This window comes from Podarcis tiliguerta, assembly GCF_965153285.1.
Source record: "Podarcis tiliguerta genome assembly, chromosome: 12".
Taxonomy (NCBI): Eukaryota; Metazoa; Chordata; class Lepidosauria; order Squamata; family Lacertidae; genus Podarcis; species Podarcis tiliguerta.
This window is the reverse complement of record NC_139545.1, coordinates 47,858,472-47,880,428: the sequence shown is the minus strand read 5'-3', so window position 1 is coordinate 47,880,428 and position 21,957 is coordinate 47,858,472. Positions and strand designations below refer to the sequence as shown.

Genomic DNA, 21,957 nt, shown 5'->3' with positions numbered 1-21,957 from the left:
CTTTGAGTATATGACCGTAGAGAAAGGCGAGTTACAAATCTGAAAAATGAAGGCATGGATGGTCTTAAACACCTGATTTACAAATAAGGACCACTGGTATTTTTATGAAGTTTTCAGACGAAGGTACTATTTAGGATGCAGTTGTCAAGTAAAGGGTCCTAATTTATTTGTGGACCGGGCTGCTGCACTACACATGCCTACTCAGAAGTAACTCTTATTGAATTCAATGAGGATTACTCCTAGGTAAGTATAGGAATGCAGTCTCTGTCTCTCTCTGTCTCTCTCTGTCTCTCTCTCTCTCTCTCGTGTGTGTGTGTGTGAGAGAGAGAGAGAGCGAGCGAGAGAGAGCGAGCGAGAGAGAGAGCCCTGAAATGCTCTGCAATAGGGTAATAACAATGACCCTTAAGAAAACGATTTTGCTGTTTTTCGTCTTGCTGTTCGACTTCTTGACGCTACATTCACTCTCTGAATTTCTCCCCTCTTTGTCTTTGGTATAGAGTTGATTTATTGTTGATTTCGATACCACAGCCAAAGCGATATATATTACTTTTTTTCTAACATACAAAATACATACGATCCCCCCCCCCCCCACTTTCACTCTATTCTGCTTGGAGTGTTGATTCCAAACTGTTTGCAAAACCGGCTTGAAGGTAACTCCATGGCTTGCGGGGTGGCTGTGCCTGTGTACTGGATGTGGATGTTTCCCAAACCCAACATACTTAGCGCTCGATCTGACCTTTCACCAACTACCTTAAAATGTGGGTTTTTCTGTGAAGGTGTTCGGGGTATTCCAGGCGTTTTGTGAGATGGAAATCTGATAAAACACTGCGAGATTTGGTGTACACCAACTACAATATTGGCCATATTTTCGCGTTTTGTTACAGAAATGGGGTTGCAAGGGCGTGTTTGTGTTTTTTATTTATTTAAAACAATATATGATTGATTCTTGTTTTGACCAGGTTCTCGTTTTCCCCTTCTGAATGTTGGACCCTAAAGGTCCCAGGCTACAAAGCAGATCTCTGCAGATTCTGCTAAGCCTTGCCTTTATTCTCTCCTCAACCCCACTCCCAAAAAACCCTTCTATGAATTAGCTTTCAGAAGGATCAGGGCATCTCCTCTGACGTTGCCACAGACGAGCCCAGAGAAAGTCTGATCTGTCTGATTGCTTTCATTACTTGTAACTTTCACCACATCAGCCAGTACAAGCTGTTAGAGACAAGGTTAGCGGAGTCACGATACCAATCGTCTCGCTTTAGCCCGCCTGTAGGATGACAGTCCAGCGTTTCCCACAGAACTACAGGACAGCCTGCGATACCCGTGGGTCTCCTCTTCCTTCTTCCACCGGTGGGACAGTCCTGGCAGGGAGGGAGGTGTTGTTCACCTGGCTTCTCAACTCTTCCGCAGGTCCCTGCCGGTTACCGAGAGGGGGAGGGGCAAGGCAGCAGGGTCCCCTTTCTTTCTTGGTGACCGGCAGCGACCTGAGGCAGAGTTGGGAAGCCAGGTAAGCAACGCCTGGCAGGCCGCTACTGATACGCCCACTATGAGGCAACTGCAGGGCCAGTGAAGCCTCAACAGTCAAGCTAAGAACGACTTTCTCTGCACGGAATGTGTGCTAGCGAAAGTAAAAACAAACTGTCCCGGCCCAACTAGTTCCTGATTGATATGTTGGGTGTGGCTCATATAAGTTCCCTAGTAAAAGAAAGTGCGTTGGTAAAGGCTGCAGCCCTCGACGCCAGTTGATTGCCTGTATTTGGATTAGGCTCCAATTCGAAACATATTGACCGGAAGGACCCCAATCCTATTGACTCCATTGAAGTGGATTTCCGAGAAATACGGTTAGAGTAGAAGGGTAAATGGTTTTAAATCCAGATATTCTGGTTTAATTGGGTTGTGGGTTAGTCTAAAAAGGTGATGGTGTGCTCAACACAAACTGACATCAACGTATTTACTGGGGAGGAAATACACGTATTAAAAATTTCCACATGCAGATTTACGTCACAATCACCTTATCTTCTCTTTCGATAGTAGAAACTGGAACAGCTCCAACTTCTCAAAACAAATTTCCTGGTCTCTTCTTATGACAATTTACAATTATAAACATCTTCAACACATTTATATTATATTATATTATATTATATTATATTAATTACATTACTTCATTCTGAAACAAAACTTGTTGCAGAGAGCCTTTAAGAATAAAATAGATATAATGTTTAGGTATTTTGGAAAATAGGCTCGACTAATTTTTCCAAGACTCCCCACTACCACCCCATTCTTTCTCCCAGAATTCCCTATCGTTGCTGTCTTTTTGCGGGGGAGGGGAATAAAACTGGGATTTAAGCCAAACGAAGAGTCCATTGCAATAATTGTTTTGTGTACAGCCTTTGTTAATCATCTGCCTTGGACTTTACCGAAGGAATTCTTCGCCTGTAGTCGAGTATTTAGTACCTCGAGGTAATTTTAGCAAATAGAAATGTTAAAGTGTGGTCAGCGCTAAGTGACAAGAAGTGTTACTTGATACGTTGGGCAGCTAATGTTTACTTCAAGATATTTTAAGCTCAAGTCAATAACTTGGGGTCCGCCCTGAAGGGAAATATTTGAAGTGCAACACCTTGGACACGTTTAATTATGGGGTACGAGGAAAGCCAGGTCTTCCCAGTAATTAGAAAATACTTCTTGGGAGACAGCCTAATCGCTTTCCATGGGGCTCTTAAAGAAATTAACCTCAAGGTGCTTGTTAGAGCACAAACCCTTTAGATCAGGGATACTTGATCTCTTTGTGTGCCCAGATACTGTAAATTATACAGGATTTAAAAAATTGTGGTGGGAGCAAAAATCCAAACAGAAATCAGTGTCACATTTTGGATCACGCAAAAGCAACAGTTAAACAAAGTCGTAGAAATGAGGCTCTGAGTTACAGAAAGATAAAATCTTCCAGATTACTTTCCGCTAACTCCAAAATGTTCAGAAATTTGGAGGCTACCATTGTTTATTTAAACGGGGCTCACTTCCAATTACCAGCGTGTGGGGACTTGACGTGCTCGCCCAATTGAAGTAACCTATTTATTTTAAAATTCACAATACTGCATTGAGCAACGCAGTTTGCTGAAATGACTTGTGTCTTAACCCCCCCTCAAGTATTTTGCATTCTCCAGTTGAGTCCAGCTGTCGAGCGCTAAAAATAGTCCAGCATTACCAATGCTAAAATATTTTTTTTTTTTAAAAAAGCAAGCAAACAGACCCGCAGACAACACTAAACAGCACGGATAAATACTCGATGAGAGCGATGTAGTACGTTAGTATATGTTTGTGAGGATTTTTATCTTCTTGTCTTCAGCTGAGACTTCCGAAAGGTCTGCTTGATTTGCTACCCCCAATTTTTGCTCCCTTTTAATCTGAAGCAATTCCAGGATTAATCACCACCACAGGACGCCCCCAAAGAAAAAAGAAGTCCGAAGCCTACCACCAGGGCGAGACCGGTGGAGACTCAGCGAGAGGGGAGTTAGGGACCCAGCCTTCCACCCACCTACCCCGCCGCCGCCAGCTCCTTGCCCTCGGGGCCGCTGGCCTCCCGATCCCCGCGTCTTGCTCTCCTTCCCAGGTTTTCTGTCCCGGCTTTGCCTAACCCTGCTTTCCCTTCTTTCCACCCAACCTCTTGGGTTCCCCGCACTTGCAACGGGCCTCCGGGAGAGAAGGCGAAAAGCGCTGAGTGGCCCGCCTCAGGGTGGGCAACGTCTGCCTTGGAAATCTTAAAAAAGGGGCAGGAGCAGCTGCCTGGACGCCGCCGTGGATGTTTTGGCTTCATTTTTGTCTTTGGCGCTGACTGGATCATGTGCCGTCACTCTCCGGCCCCTCCCCCATCGTCAGAGTTTGTTGACAAAAGCTTTTCTTTTGCTTTCTTAAGGTTGTTGTTCTCATCACCATCATCACCATCACCATCGCTTTCTCCTCCTCGGCTGGTTTATGGTGTGTGTTTAAAGCTGCACTCACCCTCCAGCGTTTCAGTGACCTTTGGGTGACTTTCACAAATTCAAGAGCAGCCAAGCAAAGATCCCGCGGATGGCATGGAAGAGATGGTTATTTTGGTTCTGTCTGCAGGCAGAGTGTTTAGCGGGAGGTTTGGGGAGGAAAAAATCCTTCGCAGGCCGAAGGAGGAGACGCTTAAGGAAAGGGGCTGGCCCCGTGGAGGGGGCCTTCTTTGCAACTCCGGTGAGGAGCACTCCTTGCAGACTCCAGACAGACCTTAATGCAACATTTGGAGTTCTTAATATTTAGATTTTTTAAACAAGATTAAAAATGGGAGGGCTGTATCTATTCCGTGTGTGTGTGTGTGTGTGTTCGTGTGTGAATACCCCTATCGCTTGATTATTTTGATTAGAGCTGCTTGGGGGAAGGGGGACTCTCACGTCCTCCTGCCTGTCAATGGGAAACCTCTCTGTTTAATATTGTTTTTGAAGCTGGAATAAATGATCAAAGGCTCCTGTCCAGTTTTCAGCTGAATGAATCAATTATCATACCGTCTTATGTTTATAGCACTGCAGTTACCAATAATAGCAGCCCCAGTGCAGTCTGGCATTTAAAAAAGCCCCCCCCCCCAACAGGAACCCCCGATATTTGCCCGTCTTTTCCTGCAGGCGAGGCTCCGGGATTACAAAAGAGGGGGCTGGGACTGGTTGGTGTGCGTGTGCGCGCGCGCGCAGAGAAATAGTAAGACAAAAAGACGGCGAAAGAGAGAGTCTGCTTTAAAATTAACTGCCTCTGATTCTTCCTCTCGCTCCCACCCCCCAAAAAATAAATCGGTAACACAAAAAGTCCCTTTGTATCGCTCTGGTTCATTTAATATTATTTATGCATTTTGCAAGGAATTGTGGGATTTCGCCCCCTCTCATTCTGTCTTCTTCTCCTTCCCCCTCCCAACTCCAATTGTAAACAATATAGGAACCCCCCCACCCCCCAGTGTGTACTGGAGCCCTTCTTCAGGCGAAGATATAAAAGGAAACAGATTAGCAAGACAAGGGGTGATGAATCTATCCCTTGTTTAGAAGACGAAGGTATTCCTGCATTCCTTCTTTTTTATATATATTAAAAAAAGGCTCTTGAGAAGCAGAGGACGCTGCAGCTTTAAAATCAGGAGGTGGGGGCATTGGGAAACGGGAGGAGGGGGGCTGTTCCTGTCATTTACTAGAGTGCTACTGTATCACGTGTGCAAAAGGCTCTTCTGTCATTGGCCAAAGGCACGTGTCTAGGATACCGGCCTTGCAACGTCACTTGAGGAGCTCTATTAAAAATAAGAACAAAAATCCAGAGTGAAAGTATTTCAGGTTCAGTTTAAGTGGCTTCTAAATTTACACCCCCACTATAGGTAGCCAGGGAAAGCGAGTCCGGAAGAGCAAGAGAGAGAGATTCCCCTCTCATCTCCTCCTGTGCAACTTGGAATATTTGGCTCAAAGGCAGGGAGGAAGCCAGAGATCGGCTGTGATTGTCCAGATGCCTCTGTGTGTCTCAAGCCTGCGCTTGCCTTGTGCGCTGTAGAGAGGAGGAAGGCACTTTCTCCAGCTCGGCAGAGGGGGCTCCATTGACTTTTCCCCCGTGGAAGGATCGTCACCATTTTTTGTCAGGTTGCCGCCAGTCTCTTCTCCACCCTCGGAAGCCGGACAAGAGTGGGGGCGGGGGTGGCGGATGAAAGTCCTAATGATGAATACATTGCGGGGCAAAGAACGCAGGAGGGGGCTGCACAACTGAAAGGCTGGAAGGGGGCAGAAGGAGGAACCAACTACAGCAGCCGAAGGGAGAAGGAGAAGCGGCGGCAACATATATATATATATAAAATATTTTCAGTTATATCTGGCTCGCTTTGCAAAGTCTGGATTTGGATTGCTCCGCGGACCCAGGCGGAAGGGGGTGTGGAGGGGGGTAACCCAAACCGAGCAGCCCCGAAGCGCGCGCAGACAAAAGCGGGAGGGCAACAACATTTGGGGACTCCGTGTTCAGCATGGAGGAGAACGAGCAGCGCCCGGGCGCCGAAGGAGGCGCCGAACAGCCGCCGCCGCCGGAGGAGTCCAGCAGCGGCAGCGACGGGGAGCCCAACCGGCGGAGGGCGATGCTCCTGCCCCGGGTGCTCCAGGAACCCGGCAACCATCCGCACCAGCACCCGCCGCACCGAATCACGAACTTTTTCATCGACAACATCCTGCGGCCGGAGTTCGGCCGGAGGAAAGACGGCGGTACCTGCGGCGGTGGCGGCGGCAGCAGCGTTAACCCGGAGCAGCAGCAGCAGCAGCAGCAGCAGCAGCAGCTCCTCACCGCCCGGAGCCCCTCGGCGGCGCCAGCCTCCGGTTCCCCGACCGACGGAGGAGGCGGCGGCGGCGGCTCCAAAGCTCTAGCCCCGGCTAAGAAAGGCGGCGACTCTGGCGCGCTCGACGGAGCCTTGAAGTCCCGCGGCAGCGGCAGCAGCGGCGGCGGCGGCGGCGGCGGCGATCAGTCGCTGAGCTCCGACTCGGACAGCTCCCAGGCCAGCTCCTTCCCCAGCGCGCAGCCCATGCTGTGGCCAGCCTGGGTCTACTGCACCCGCTATTCGGACAGGCCTTCGTCAGGTAAGCAAACAGCTCTGGACCAGGTCGCTGGCCTCTCGAGAAGAGGGTCTCTGGACCCTCCACCCACCTCCCGCCCGCGAGCGAAAGAGCTGGCGACTTGGCTGCAAGGCGATCGCGGCGAAAGGGGGCGGCGGGTTGCAATCACCCTTTGCAAAATAAGACAGTTTTACAAAGTTATCTGCTTTGAAACAAACGTGGGGAGGCAGCGGCAGGCGTAGGAGGGATTTTGATACAGTGAGGACGAAACTCCAGGAGGGCGCGGGGAGAAAGAGCCGAAGGCTCGAGCCGCACACAAAGCGATTTCCTTCTTGGCAGCTGGGAGAAATAGCCGGGATCTGAAGCCCAGGAGGCTGTTTGCAAGGTGGGGTTTGTTTTCATTCCCCCTTCTCTCCGTTTACCAAGAAGATAAGATGGAAAAGAAGTCAGTAGCAATCCTTGGAGGCGTCCTATTCTGCCCCCTTCTTTGGCTAGCTCAGCTGCTGGTCGCCAAGGCCCGACCTGTGAAGTTGTCTTCTCCGGCCTCTAGAAATAAGCAGGCCTTGGAAGTATTTTTCTTTCCTCCCTGGCTTCTCGTGCGGAGCAGCCGCGCTCGAAAAGGCCCTGGAAGTTATTGCAGAGCCGCTGAAAAGGAAGACTTGCTTGCTTGCAGGGGTGGGAGCGAAGTGGGGATCTCTCCAGCCCTGCCTCGGGAAGAGAGAGCCGGGACTAGGAGCCGCCGAGTGCCTGGAATGCCCTTTATCGTCAGGGACACTCGAGGGTGTTTTAGTCTTCCTGAACGAGAATTGCAAATTCGCTCAATAGAATTTTCTTGTTTTAAAACAATTGGATCTCGATTTTTGTTTTATTTTTCCGAAAGGACTTTCCACCTTGCTTCCAATATATTTTATCGTCGAATAAATTCATAGCTGTTAAAAATGAGTTAGTGAGACAGCAACCTCCTTCGCTGCCGGATAATATTCCCGTCTGATTCGAAATTTACTCCATTGTTCTCCAGTCCCTTTCTTTGTTAATATTTAATTATCATAGATTCTCACCATGGCCCAAACCACCGAGTAAGTTAAACCCTGTCGAAAGATGCTTATAATACGACGGAGAATATTTCCCATCAGAATAATTACCATTCTTAAGTGTAACATTTGGAGAATACAAAATTGCAAGGCGACCTAGTTTAAAACTAACGTTTAATTTTTAATATGCATTGCACTGTAGAAGAAAAAGGGTATCTCTAAAATGTTGGGGTCAATGTTGTTAGAGGAAAAGAAGAGTTCTAATTTGTAGTTTTGTATGAATGCATTATATTTCTGTTTTTAAGGAAGGGGAAAATGCATTCAGTGTCGCAAAGGCGGCTGTTTACCATTTTAGTATGGAGCTGGCAAGAAGGATGAGAGTTGTGCAAGCTCCTGTCTAGGGGAGAATTTAATCCCGAATATTTTTCTGATTACTTTCCAAAGGCAAGGAAAGTAGGGCGGATTTGTGTTTGTGTTGTTTACATTTAGTGCACTCCGGGGTTAAGGGAGGAAAAAACGGGGCAGTCTTGAAGAGGCTGTTGTGAAGATTGTTCTCACCATTCCTTTTTGAAGCTCCGCTTGGTTCACCTTTTGAAAACGTGAGAGAAAACTTCCCTCTCCCCCCTCCCTCCCCCCCCGTCGCCCCGGGATCTCCAAGTCATTTTCTCAGGCGATTTCCCCTCCCCCACCCCAATCCGCCCGCCTCGTAATTATTAGGGAAGGCCGCAAAGGCGCTGCCAAGAAGCGCCTCTCGGACAGGCCGAATTCTCCTGCCACAGCCGAGAGTTGAGGGGCTGCCATGGACGTGAGTAGCGGAGGAGAGAGAGCGCCATCGTGGGTTGGCACCCAGCTCGAGAACCAGGCTGTGGCCTAGGCCGGGCTGCGGCGTCGCCCCGGCCCAAGACGGGCCTAGTCGCTGGGGAGAGAAAGCGGGACCCTCCGGCTGACGCGCCCCCAGCAGCCCGGTTGGCGGGGGAGCAATGCGGACCATGTGTCTGCGCGCTCGCAAACCGGGTTCCCCCGGGGGCAGCAGCCGTGGTAAAACGGCCCCGAGGAAGGTCAGGCGAGGGTGCGCAAAGCCCCTCGGGGACCGGGCACAGTCACCCATAACAAAGGGTGGTAGAGGCTGCATGGAGCTGGTCCCCGAAACGCGCCTCCTCCGCAGAGAAAAGGAGCCCCACGCAGGCCTCCCGCAGAAATGGAGCTCGTTCCCTGGCCATCTTGGCGCTTGCTTCTCTCTCCACACCCCCTCATCCCCGGAGAAAAACACGCAGTGAACTTGGGGGGGGGGTGTGAGGGCACTGCTCTGGGTAAGGCAAAGGCCCCCTTGTCCTTGGCCTGGGTCCGCCTCTCCCCCTTGGCTCTCCCTCCCTCTTCTTGGACCCCACCTCGCACACACCCCTGGGATGGTGGCGATCCAGCCCCTTTCCATTTGACAAGGAAGGCCCTGCTTGGAGAAAAAGCGAGAGGGGCATTGGTGGCATGCGCTGAACTTGGTCCCTGAGGGGCAGAGGGAACCAACTGGCACGTAGCTTCGAAAAGCGAAGGACATTTGAGACTCTTTCTGCGTCTCTCGCTCCCTCCTCCCCGCCCAAATTCCCTCGCCCGGTGCTGCTAATTGAATTAAGCTTCCAAGCCAGGGCACGTTCTGGGCTCCCTTCCAAAGCGCCCCTCCATTCAACCTCTCTCGCTCTCTGTGTCTCCTTCTCTCGCCACGGACCGCAGGCCCCAGATCCCGCAAACCAAAGAAGAAGAACCCCAACAAGGAGGACAAACGTCCCCGGACAGCGTTCACGGCGGAGCAGCTGCAAAGACTCAAAGCGGAGTTTCAGACGAACAGATACTTGACAGAGCAGAGGAGGCAAAGCCTGGCTCAAGAACTCAGCCTCAACGAGTCTCAGATCAAGATCTGGTTTCAGAACAAGCGGGCCAAAATCAAGAAAGCCACCGGCAACAAGAACTCCCTGGCGGTTCACCTCATGGCACAAGGACTGTACAACCACTCCACGGCCTCGAAAGACGGCAAGTCAGACAGCGAGTAGATGAGGGGAGGGGGGGTAAGCCAGGGGAGGGGGGGGAAGGGGCGAGTCAGAGTTTATACAATGCAATAATTTAATTAAAAACAAAAACAAATAAGGGCCAGTGTATAAAAAACTATACCAGCATAAATAGTGGGGAAATATTGTGTATTAGATATAATTCTGCAATATTCTGTGTATATATATAATTTACAGGTAAGGTGTTGTAAAAAAAAATATCCAAAATATCTGATTATAAAATATTTTTTGATTTTCTTTTTGTTCTATGGAAATTTTAGATGCTAACTTTATCAATTTTTTTAAAAGCTTAAGTTACCTTTTTATAGACTTAAGCACTGTTTTAAATGGACATTGGACACTGTTTTTTGAAATTCAAAATATTAAAGACAACTTTTGCTGAAGTCCAAAGATTTTTATTGCTGCATTTCACGAGGCTGTGAACCGAATAAATAGTTCTCCTATTTGTTCTATGAGTTTTAACGTTTCTTTTTTTCTTTTCTTCCTCTTGTGTTTGCCTTTGGGATGGGTATAGAAGAACTTTAATTATCACAATATAAATTATAAGCTAACTATGTAAACATGCTGCCCGTTTGCAAGTAACACATTCAGAAATCGGGGGAAAGAAGTACTGAAACATGATGTTAAGCCTTAGGAATGTTTCTTGAATTTATCCTCATTTCTCCATTAGACTGGAGTAAAGGATGTGTGTGTGAGTGAGGGAAGGTAGTGTTTAGAGACTCAGAAAAAGTTGGTAAACAAATAGTGGCCGACTTCAATCAAGGACATGTTAATTCGGTAATTATTCCCGCCTAAGGAGCGTGATGGGAAAAGTTTAGAATAAAACCTCGTAACTTCCGGGACCGTGTCCTGGGAAGTAAAAAGGGAAGAAGGTCTTTTCTTTGTAGTTTTAGGATGGACATTGCCCAGTGTGAGAAGCCAGAGGGAGGGTAACCCCACACGCTTCGGAGCTTGCCTTGCTGTTGTGTCCCATTAGCTCATCCCATTCCCATCTGCTAGTTCCCTACATTGTTTTGCTTTGGCGCTTGCTCGTTGCTTCTTTTTAAAGTGCTGCTCAGAAAGCAGCGTGGCCTGGCGCTTTAGCTTTGCAGTGCTGTGGACAAATGTACCAGGCCCCTGTGGCATTTGTGGGGGTGGGGAGCCAGTGTGTGTGTATATGTTTGTGCACATAAGAGAGTTGGGGTGAGGAGTCTGCACCACTAGCTTTTGGGCTAGGGAAGGCTTTTCCATGCAACCAGCCTGGCTCAGGAAAAGAACAAATCTAGAGGAGGGAGGGTGGAGAGAGAGTTAGGGCACCTTTTCAGCTTAACTGACTTCTATTATGCAAGAGGATATAAAAGGAGGAGGGTTAGGGTTGTCTCTAAAGTCTCTTGGTTAGAAACTGGCCTTTTCTTTAAAGGGGAAATAATCACTAGCCCACGTTGGAAAAAAGTTGCCTTTCATTCCCCAAAATGGGAGAGATTTTTAATTGAGCACATACATTACGAAGAATTGTGAAGAATTCATAAAAGTCATAATGATTTTTGTGTATTTCTTATCGCCCCCCTTTCCTTGCCCAACATTTTTAAATCTTCTGATTCTAATGTGAGATACAGTGAAGCTAATTATTTGTATTTTATTCAGAATTTTCTCCCACACTTCAACCCTTCTCCTTTTCTTGGGGAAAGGAAAAGTCTCCAAAATATTGGCCAGAGGTCTCGCATGGGAGGATGCTGTACAATTATTCAGGACTATAGTCTTCTTGATTGTTGAGGTTAAACTTCTCGCTTTGCCTTAAAAACTCTCTTTATTTCACAATTATAGTAGACACATATTGTACATAGTAGTATCAACTTTGAAAAGAAAGAAAGTATACAACCAATGCTGTAATTTAAAATTCTGTGAATAACCATCAGCTGCTTAGGAGACAGAAATCAATGACATTGCCTTTTAGCAAGAAAACAAAGGTGTTTTTCAGTTTATAAAACATGTGCATTTACAATTCGCAGTATCAAATATTTATAAACTTATGAAATATGAATGTTTCTATTTACAACTGTGGTCTCAAAATTGTGGACAATTTCACTGCATTTTGTGTGTTTAAATCTTTGAAGACTGCATTAAATAAAAAAAACCACATTTATTATGAAATCTAGAATGCGTGCATCAAAACTTTGAACCGGAGCAATATATAGTCCTTAAAGTTGATTCCTGAGTCCTAAGGGAATTGTACATAGGTGTAAAAGAGTTGTGAATGTCAAGTTAGAAGAAGAACAATTTTGCTACCAGATGGTTAATCGATTTGTTGAATAATTAAGAAACTTTAGATAATACATCTGTACATGAGAAGGGCAAGCAAACTTTTAAACATTAGAACTTGGAAGCATTCAGGGCTAGTAATATATAACATGACAGTAATATATGTACAATATGTTTTGTACATATAACAAGTTTACTCTTTTGTGAATATATATATGCTTCAATGTCTGAACAGCTGGGAAAGTGATTTAGAAAAGTATGTTTGCAAAACCCAAAGTTATATAAATTCATAAATACGAATCCAATGACAATAATATCCAATTTGAATTTAATATTCTGGTGGGGAGAGTGAAATAAATGTGGTTCTCATTTGCTTTAGTGCAATAAAAGAGATGTTATTCCCAAATATTTTGGCAATATTTCTTAAGGAGGATTCTTTTAAAAAGAAAAAGAGGCTGTAGACCAAAATTATATTACTAGACCTTGTTTCTGCTATAAGAGGTCAATGCTTCAAAATGTTAAACACAAATGGTATCTTTGAACTTGCTTTTTCATCATTCTTAAAACATATTTGGCATTTCTACCTACCATACAATAAAGAAAGAAAGAAAGAAAGAAAGAAAGAAAGTCCAATATTCTTGGGAGTAAGCCCAATTGAATTCAGTGAGACTTACTTCTGAGTATATAGGATTGCCTTGCATTCTGAATTCTTCTAAACCTCGCTGCAACTTCCCAAAGCAAATACTGTATAGACCGTTAATATATACAATCAATTCACTGCAGTGGCTTTAGACAATATGTCAAAAAAAGCAGGAATATTTGTAAAACTAATATTTAAAGAGACTGAGCAGGCTGTCGTATCCTTTTTGGAGAACATAACAGTCTTGCAGGAAATACTGTCTGCTCAAGATCCAGACAGAAAATACCAACATGAAGCCACTCAAGTTCCATGAGCTGTATACCAAGTCAAGTGTATTGCACGAAAAGGGGAATTATTTCAGCACACCCATCGAGATACAAATACCTTACAGGGCAGCCTTTAGTATGCAAACGCATTGGTTGACAGGGAGTCCGTGCAACCGGATCCAAAGGGCTTTTGCTTATTCGGAAGTACGTCCCCCTGTGTTCGATGGGGCTTACGCCCAAGCAGATGTCCATAGGATTGAAGCCTTAGAGAGCAGCCGCAGAAACTACCACAATCGCACAAAGTTTGCAGTTGGAATGGGAAACTGCAAGAACTTAAGACTTTCGGAAAAAATCAGCAGTATTAGGAGGAGGAAGAGAATATGTTTCGAGGCAGTCTAACTGAAAGCTTACAGCAGGCCATCAAGAATTACGTTGCCATTCCGCGCGGAGAAAGAGGCCTTTAACAGGAATGCGAAAGCGAAAAAGCGAACAGGGCCAAGTGTGGGCTGTTCTGTCCAAAGGGGCACGTCCTGCATATTGAAAGTTTCAGCCCTTGTAAAACTGGATCCGGATGAAAGCGAAGGCAAACCACAAAACCTCTAATATAACTCGCTCCCCCCTAAAAATAAAGACTCTACAACGACAGATATGTTCATTGCATAAATCACTACTACACTCAAGTCAGCCAAATAACACAACAGTTGTAACCGCTCACATGTAAAACTGCATTAACTCTGAAAATACGGTGTTTTTCTAAATCTTGGGAATGCATATAGATTTTAATGCGTGGGCAGATACATAAAGTTAACTGTACATATGATCACCTACAACCCAGTTAAACCAAAGTGCTTCTATTTAAATCCAGCTTTAGTCCCACTAAAATCAATGGGACCAAATCAGCTTAAATCCTACTACTTAGTTTTAATTGGGTTGCAGTTTAACTCGAGGGTATGCGGAGGGTGCAGGATGTAGAAATGAAGCCATGCATACATTTAAAAGTATCTGCAGGCACACAACCATCCAGATCTTAAATTCCGTAACTTAGAAGGTTTCTGAGACGAATGCGACCAATCTACACCTGTAATCTACTCTCAAACCAATTTACTTGGTAGTAAGTTCCGTTGATTACAACAGAATTTACTTTCTTAACAACGTTTAATTGCTTAAGAAAAAGTTTTTATCATTCCAGGATTTTAACAGAGCACTCACAAATAATGGTATTTCTCATGGAAATAAATTAATCATATCAAACAGCAAGCCCTATAAGAAAGTGATATCACGTATCATTTGACAAAAGTGTTTTTTGAAAATTAAAAGCATAATAATATGCAATTAAGTTTTATATGGATCTTAACTTCAGGCAGGTAGCTTGTTTTATAAGCAATTTCTTTTTCGACACTACGATCTGCTCCAGGAACCGCTCCATAGTAATACTGCATTCTATAATGCCCCACACAGGCAATATTCCAGGCACTATATATGCAAATGTGCTTGCCCTATTGTGCCATAGGTATAAGGTAAAAGAGATGGATTCGTTGTTTATTTACACTAGCGCAGTCCTACGAAGGGTAATAAGACTACTTCTGTGCAAGTGGTCAGTGAGTCGCCCCCTCAGAGGGCGAAACTATTTAGCAAGCTTGGGGTTGTGGCAAAAAGTCATTCTGCATCCCGCTGATTTAATATCCGACCTGTCTATTCAATCCCCGCCCATGCAGCCATACAAAGTGCCCCTGGGATATCATGATTTCTAGACCAGCATCTCTAACTATGAAATGCTAAGTAAGGAGATAATGTAAAGATGGCACAACTTAATTTGGTAAACATTCAGACTGATTTCAACAAAATAACCAAGCAAAATAATTTTATGACATCTGGGATAAGAAGTAATGCATGTTTTCTAAGATTTCTCTAGCACTTTCATACGGATAACAGCCTAGGAAAATCCAGGCACTGATAAGACCAAGTCGTTTCTTGAAGGCTGGAAAAGGATCTGAAAGCCCTAGTTCCTGGCTCCAAGCGGGGCATTTCCTTTGACTTACTGGTTTAAATACCTCAACTGTGGCCAGGATTTCAGACTCCCAGAACATCCCAGGAGCTCTTTTGTGGTGTGAGAAGGTGCTGGGAAGTCCCCAGGGCTCACCTACCAGCACTGGGCTAACTAGTGTAGACTCTGGGTGTGATTTTCTAGGCAATAGCCTACCTTAGGTTTAGGGTAAATTTCGAACTACGGGGAAGTGTTTGGGCGGCGGTACAGCTATGTTTCTGTACAACAATGTGGGAGCCAGAGTGACCTAGTTGGAGGGAGCAAGAAGAAACTTGCGCGATCCAGCTTGGTTGACCCTAAGATCCCGGCCTCTTAGAGTTGACACAGTTTCTTCTCTCCCACTTCTTCACATTTGGTCTTTTTTTGAGTTGCAGACCAAGATACAACTTGCTTTGGAACAAACTGAGGAAGAATGCAACCAATTTGCGTAAAATTTCCCATTTAACCAAAAGGGCTACTCCAGTGTATGTGGCTTGTGATTTACAATCTGGTAGATCGCGTGGGCCCCATTTGCTGCTCCTGTTTAAAGCATCGTAATGCATTTTTCGTTGATATGCCAGTTTAGGCTCGTTTTAGTGTTTTTAATAGTGAAATCAACACCAGCTCATTGATTTATTTCAGCCAAGACAGAATGATTACAGTTTAAGAAGACTAACATAAAAATAATGCTCTTTCTTCCTAATATGGACTTCCACTGCCACCTTCCTTCTCACTGTTGAATTTGTAGCTTTTGTATTTTTGATATAGTTTAATGCTATAACTTCTGTAAAGCACGGACTTTCCAGGCACACACAAGAGTACCTAGAACCACGCGTGATATTATTTGCCTATGCCTACGACACTACTGGGTCTATTGGAAATACACCATGCATTTGTCCAGTTAATAAATATTTAGGGAAAGGAAGAGAAGCGAGGCTCAGCAACAGACCAGCTGGTCGAATGCAGAACTGTCATTGCTCCAAGCGCCAACACAAGTCCTTCTACAGCATCGGGTCCGCCTACAATACTTTATTTAGAAAAACCTTTCTGGATTTTCTTCTGTGTGGAAAACAAGCTGTTTCATTAGGCCCTTCCTTCGGGCTTAGACAGACGCTGAGGTTGCAGTGTAAATGCTACCATTTTCCCCAGGACATCTTTCCTCCTCTGAATCTCTAGATCCAACTGCCAGGCTGCAGAGAGCTTTCTCGGCGGCGTCTTGATTTCCCTGGCAAGCGACACCGTGGTTTAGCGGCAACAGCGCCAGCGACGGCGGCATCTACTTGCTGTCTCATGTTGCTTGACTTCTCCTGAACAATCCCGATTATTTTCTTCCTCTCCACTTCTTCCAACTAGATGCCAATCTTTTGTCGAACTCTTTGATTTTGTAGAATTGGGATACCTTAATCTGGGAAAGATACCCGTTCATTTCCTCCACGGAATATCCCAACAGACCTTCTTAAGAAGGAAAAATTTGAAGTTTTGCCGAAGTCCATCAGTTGTGGTCTCTTTTTAAAAGCCTCAGGACTGCCCAGTTCCTTTTTGTCTCATGTATCTACACGATATGGTATCTTCTACAGAGGTGTTTCAGTCAAAAGCAACTGCCTCCAGTTCATTATACCTTTATAAATAGCTACAGTGGTTTTTTTTTGGGGGGGGGGGGTAGGGCAGTTGGGATGTTGAGCATTGTAAGAGATTATCAAGAGCAAGAAGCCAAAATTATAAAATGCATAATTTCAGCTCTGACCTGTTCTCTGCTGCTGTTTCTTGTACACTGGAAAGGTAAAGCAGCCAAGAATCTTTAAAGATCAAAGACTAGATTTGCTAAAGACTTTACAAATTTATTATAAGTTTTTGTGGATCACAGTCCACTTCTTTTAAATTCCAGTGCAGAAATGAGTGAAGGATCTCCTTCTCTGCTTTCTCATATGTACTTGCCAGTATCAGGACCCATCTGATGCACTGTTTTAACCCAAAACCTGAAGTAAGTAGTAAACTTCCTAATTTTTCTCCCCTCCAGCGATCCTGAAGCTAAATAAATACAAAAGAAAGCAAGAGAATGCATGCATGCATGTGTGTGAGCATACAGAAGAGCCTATATCATTTCATATTTCTGTCTATCTTTCATCTGCTTGTGAATATAACTGTAATAACACCAAGAGAAGCTATTCTCCTTCCCACCCCCCAATGGAGCTGGGTCTAAGTAACCCTTTTAGATGTAATTGGTGTTCCTATAGCTAAAACATAATAGGCTTTGATTACATGCTAAATAGAATCAAATGTAATCCTTGAGTTAATTATGTGGAGATAATTTTATAATTATATCAATTCAATTTAAAAAGCAATGCATTGTAACGTCACATTCTAAATGGGGAGTAATGACTCCAAATAAAATACTCATTAATTTGAAGTATCTCAAACTCACATCAGGCTTTCTTTCTCCCAACTCCCATCTCTCTTAAATAGCAAATGGGAACATACATTTATCTCATCCATTGTCACATTACCTGTCTCTGCTCATATCCAGAAAGTGGAAAACACTGGAAAATCACAGACAAAAGAGGCTGTCTGAGAAGAGCATTTCCCAGCATTGACCTGCTCTCAAATGCTAAAGAAGCTGATCTGCATTTCTATTCTGCCTGGCTTGTATGTGGAAGTAACGCCCAACGGTCACTGACTTGATGAGCTAGAGAGAGAGAATGTGCTTGTGTCTCACAGACACTCTAACTTACTATGAATAGAGTCTGTGGCCAGAAGACTGGGGTGAAGGTCAAAGCCTATGTCACAGCTGCAGGTGGGCTCATTTCCTCTCCCTTTGTCCCCTTCCTCTTCCACAAAGTCATCTCACACCTTTAGGGTAGAGGTGTCCACTTCCCCACTTAAGTTTGAGGGGATTCACATAACAGATGCAATCTACTCTGAACAATGCACAAGAAATAGAATCAAAATAATGACCAACTCTTGAGAAAATTCTGTAATGACGTAGAATGGAGGCAATGGGAGTGAAGATGAGTAAGTGTAAATATCGCAAAGCCAATATGCACAGAGGACCTCCATTTTCTTAATATTCTCCCTCCCCTGGCCCAGAACCCATTTGCCTCTGAAACACAAAAGTATTATCAGAGGGGCACAGTATCAGCTTGCTTCCATCTAGTGCAATGGTGCCTTTACAAGAAGCCAAGTGATATGAAAGGACCATGTGGAGAGGCAGCAGCACAGTTTCAGAATGCAGAAAGTGTAAGGTACGAAACTTAAATGTCAAAGTTCATCAAGGTAAATAATCTGTAGTTCCATGCTACAGTTTGTACCACAATGGCAATAATTTAATGAAGATCAATTTACACAAAGCTCTACATGCACTAAAAAAAAAACCAGGTAAGAATTTATTTATTTATTATTGCTAAGTCAAGGTTTGGAGCTTGCTGCCCCTTTTCAGTAAAGGTTTAAGCATCCTGTCCCTTCCCCCACAGAGTTAGTTCATCCGTACATTTTTTTAAATGCTTCCTAGTCAAACTTGAATATGCAATGAAGCTCCAGAGCTTTGTGGCGGAAATATAATTAAACTGGTGAAAGATGTAAAAGATGAAGAATGGGGATGACATCAGGCCGATTTCACACTTGGCACTCGGATGGCTGGGCCCAAGCCGTGCTCTTGCCATGCAACACAGATCAAAGTGCACTGCCACTGCTAAAAAGGCAAAAGGGGACTTAAGTATGCTAATCCCCAGGACAAATATATTTTAATCTTGTTAGAATACAAGTTAATGCTGCAGCTCAGTGGCTGAACTTTGTCAGAGTGTAGAGATCCACTTTTACTTTAGTTATGAATGAGGTAGACCTCCTGGTTTATTCATACTTTATAAAAAGTAAGTTTGCTAAATGAACCCCCTTATACTGATCACTATGAGTTTCCATTAATGAAAGATGAAGCTCACAATTTTGAATGACTAGCTTTTGTGAATGCTTAACCTGAGATGCCTCAAAAAGAGCCCAAATTTTGGAACTGATCAGTACCCCAATGGCTAAAAAAAAATCAATCTGCCTTAAGGTGTTTCAAAGAGACAGCTAAAAGTGAGGCACAAAAATCAGCCATAATTTTTCCAAATATGGACTGTAAGACTATCAGCATTCCTAGTCACAGTTAAAATAAAGATTGGCATGGAAATATATTGATTCCCAAGAAATAATTTTGATGAATTTTGAGGAGCTTTCCCCACAAATCCCATACAACTGAATTCTACATTTACTCATTTTTAAAAGTGTTGTTAAAATAGCCAGTGTGTTTGGATGTTTAGCTTCAGTATGCACTGGGAAGTTCTCCTGCACAAGCCCCATTGTACTCTTGCAGCTCCCTTTCAATTGAATGGGGCTTGCACAGAAGAACTTCCCAGGGGACTGTGCCCTTTGTGTTTTTATTGTGGTCTGTATATGAGGAATGTATCTATCCTAGGCTGTACCCTAGAAGAATTGGAAGTAATTGCCATTTAATTAAATAAATTTAACATTTACAAGAGTCTTTTTAGGATTGAGGTACTGTACAACTTCTCTTCAGTCAGATTCTGCATCAGGATAACAATTCAGTTCTAGTATGCTTTTCTTTTCCTTTAACAAATTGCCTAGAATATTTATTCAAGAATGTTTAAGGAAAAAATATTTCAAAGTCATAAAATTAATTTATTGAATTTCCTATCAATAGGGAAAGTTCTAAATAGTGTTTTTTTCTGGGGGTACGCATACCCCTAAACATTTTGTGAATCTAAGTTTGGCCTCATTGAGGGGCAGTATTTCAATATGAGCAGGAAAATGAGAGTGCCCCTTAGCATTTTTAAAGGAAAAAAGCACTGTCTTAAATACATAAAGAAAACCAAATCTCATACATTAAAAACATGTCATTTCAACATTGCCAAATGTGATGTGTTAGGCCACAATTGTTTAGGTTTAAGATATATGTTGAGTCGCCTACATCCATGTGGCATATTCAGCTGTCAGTATTAGGATCTTTAGACATTTGAAAATGTATCCTTCACTAAGTGTGTGTAACATGGTAACCTACATCCCATTGGTTTGTAATGACATTATCATTACAAAGTCATACATACTGATATTTTTTATTTCAATTACGATTTTATATATACAGATAGAGAGACAGAGAAACAGACAGACAGATCGTTATTAAAAAACAAGGGACCCCTGCAACAAAATGTTCAGTGTACCCATGCCTAACAGAAGGGCTCCTGTTCAGGATTCTAGCTAGACAACCCTGCTGTTCTCCAGCAGTCCTTTCCATTCCACCTTTTCCAACTGACACTCTACATTCCACGACTACTGAGCATTCTATGTCCTCACTGGGCTGTATCCACACACCCAGTTTGGTTCTTTTAGATTTGGAGCTCCCCAAAGTATACTGATATCTTCTTCGTATTTCTGAATGCCCCTGCTATTGTTGTTCTTTTAAAATTCTATTTTTATTGTTTTTAATAAAAGTAACAGTACCAAGGTGGAAAATAAACATAAAACCGTGTAAACATAAGGTAAAGGTAAAGGTACCCCTGCCCGTACGGGCCAGTCTTGACAGACTCTAGGGTTGTGCGCCCATCTCACTCAAAGAGGCCGGGGGCCAGCGCTGTCCGAAGACACTTCCGGGTCACGTGGCCAGCGTGACAACGCTGCTCTGGCGAGCCAGAGCCGCACACAGAAACGCCGTTTACCTTCCCGCTAGTAAGCGGTCCCTATTTATCTACTTGCACCCGAGAGTGCTTTCGAACTGCTAGGTTGGCAGACGCTGGGACCGAACAACGGGAGCGCACCCCGCCGCGGGGATTCGAACCGCCGACCTTTCGATCGGCAAGCCCTAGGCGCTGAGGCTTTAACCCACAGCGCCACCCGCGTCCCACATGTAAACATACAGGAGGAATAATAATATAATAAAGACAACAATGAGGGCACATGGTTTCTCCTGGAGCAGCTGTGGAATTATATTATCTGAACAGAGCTACTCATGAGGTTTAGCATTATGTTGAGCGACTGAGTGCTGGTTGTTATAAGGTGGCAATGGATACCAGTTCTCAATTAAACTGTCAGTATGTGATTGTCCAGTGAATGCATTGATTTGTTTCATAAGGTTGTCCATTAAAGCTAATGTCCAGGGCTTTTAATACCATTGGTTAATATTTGGCATATGGTGACTCCTTCAGTACGAAGATATTTTGAACCTTGTGACTAGCATGATATAGCTTATATAAGGTTTCTGTAGAGAATGCAGTCTTGGCTGTTCTTTAAAATGGTACATAAGTTTGGATTACGTAAGATAGGTCTATTTAGGAAGATGCTAAATTCTTTTTTAAAATTTAGTTTTCAGTAGCTTTCAGCCATCTCTCAAGTGCTATCATCTCCCCCATATAAATAAAAATAAAACATCAATTAAAAATATATTACATAATAGAAATACAAAATTCAGAAGCATTAAAACCAAAGGAGTCAGCATAATAATAATAAAAAATGTCTAAAAAGTAACACACAGGAAAACAAGGCATTTGGTGGACTTCTTTACAGAGAGAATTCCACAACAGTGCCACCACTAAGAAAGTCCTGCCCTTGGAATCCCACAATTAAACATTTTCTAAAGGTATATGCCTGATGGCTGAGCAGCATTGGTCTCAAAGCTTGAATAGGTTCATGTAGGCAGTCTTTGAGAAAAACATGTTACTAGACTGTTGAGGGCTTTAGAGGTTAACACAAGCACTTGAAATTGAACCAGGAATGCATTTGTAACCAATGAGTTTTTGTAGGATAGTTGTAATGTGATTAGGGATGTACAAATCTGCCAATTTTAGTTTCTCTCAGTTTCCCATTTTCCCAGTCTTAAGTTCTATTTGCCATATTTCTGCATAACTTTGTGAAATTCATCAGCATATTAGTGTGCATTATACATATTTTTCTTCTCATGTTTAAAGCATTTCCCCCTAAATAATGCAATTTGTATGTGATTTTCACTAATATATGCATTTTTATGTACACTTTCCACTAATATACACCTTATTGTACACATTGGTTGGTTGGGAATTCAATCAGAGAATTTGGATATGTGTGAATTCTCAAGGATAGCTGTGTTTAAGTTTGATTACTGTTTCCAAAAG

The 21,957-nt window shown here is 43.8% G+C and overlaps 1 protein-coding gene and 1 long non-coding RNA gene across 4 annotated transcripts in view; one reads left to right on the top strand and one right to left on the bottom strand.

Annotated features, from left to right (window-relative positions):
* The window catches only part of LOC310661114, a 94,596-nt gene that overhangs the window by 58,222 nt on the left and 14,417 nt on the right, over positions 1-21,957 (bottom strand). The window lies entirely within an intron of this gene.
* EN2 (engrailed homeobox 2) lies at positions 4,979-9,661 on the top strand. 2 transcript variants are annotated; one of them, XM_083406753.1, is made up of 3 exons: positions 4,979-5,051; positions 5,363-6,593; positions 9,326-9,661. In XM_083406753.1, exons 2-3 carry the CDS (start codon positions 5,993-5,995, stop codon positions 9,640-9,642), a joined length of 918 nt encoding a protein of 305 aa, XP_083262879.1. In that variant the 5' UTR covers positions 4,979-5,051; positions 5,363-5,992; the 3' UTR covers positions 9,643-9,661. The 2 variants fall into 2 exon arrangements, with proteins under 2 accessions (XP_083262879.1, XP_083262878.1); XM_083406752.1 differs by lacking the exon at positions 4,979-5,051 and having other exon boundaries at positions 5,310-6,593.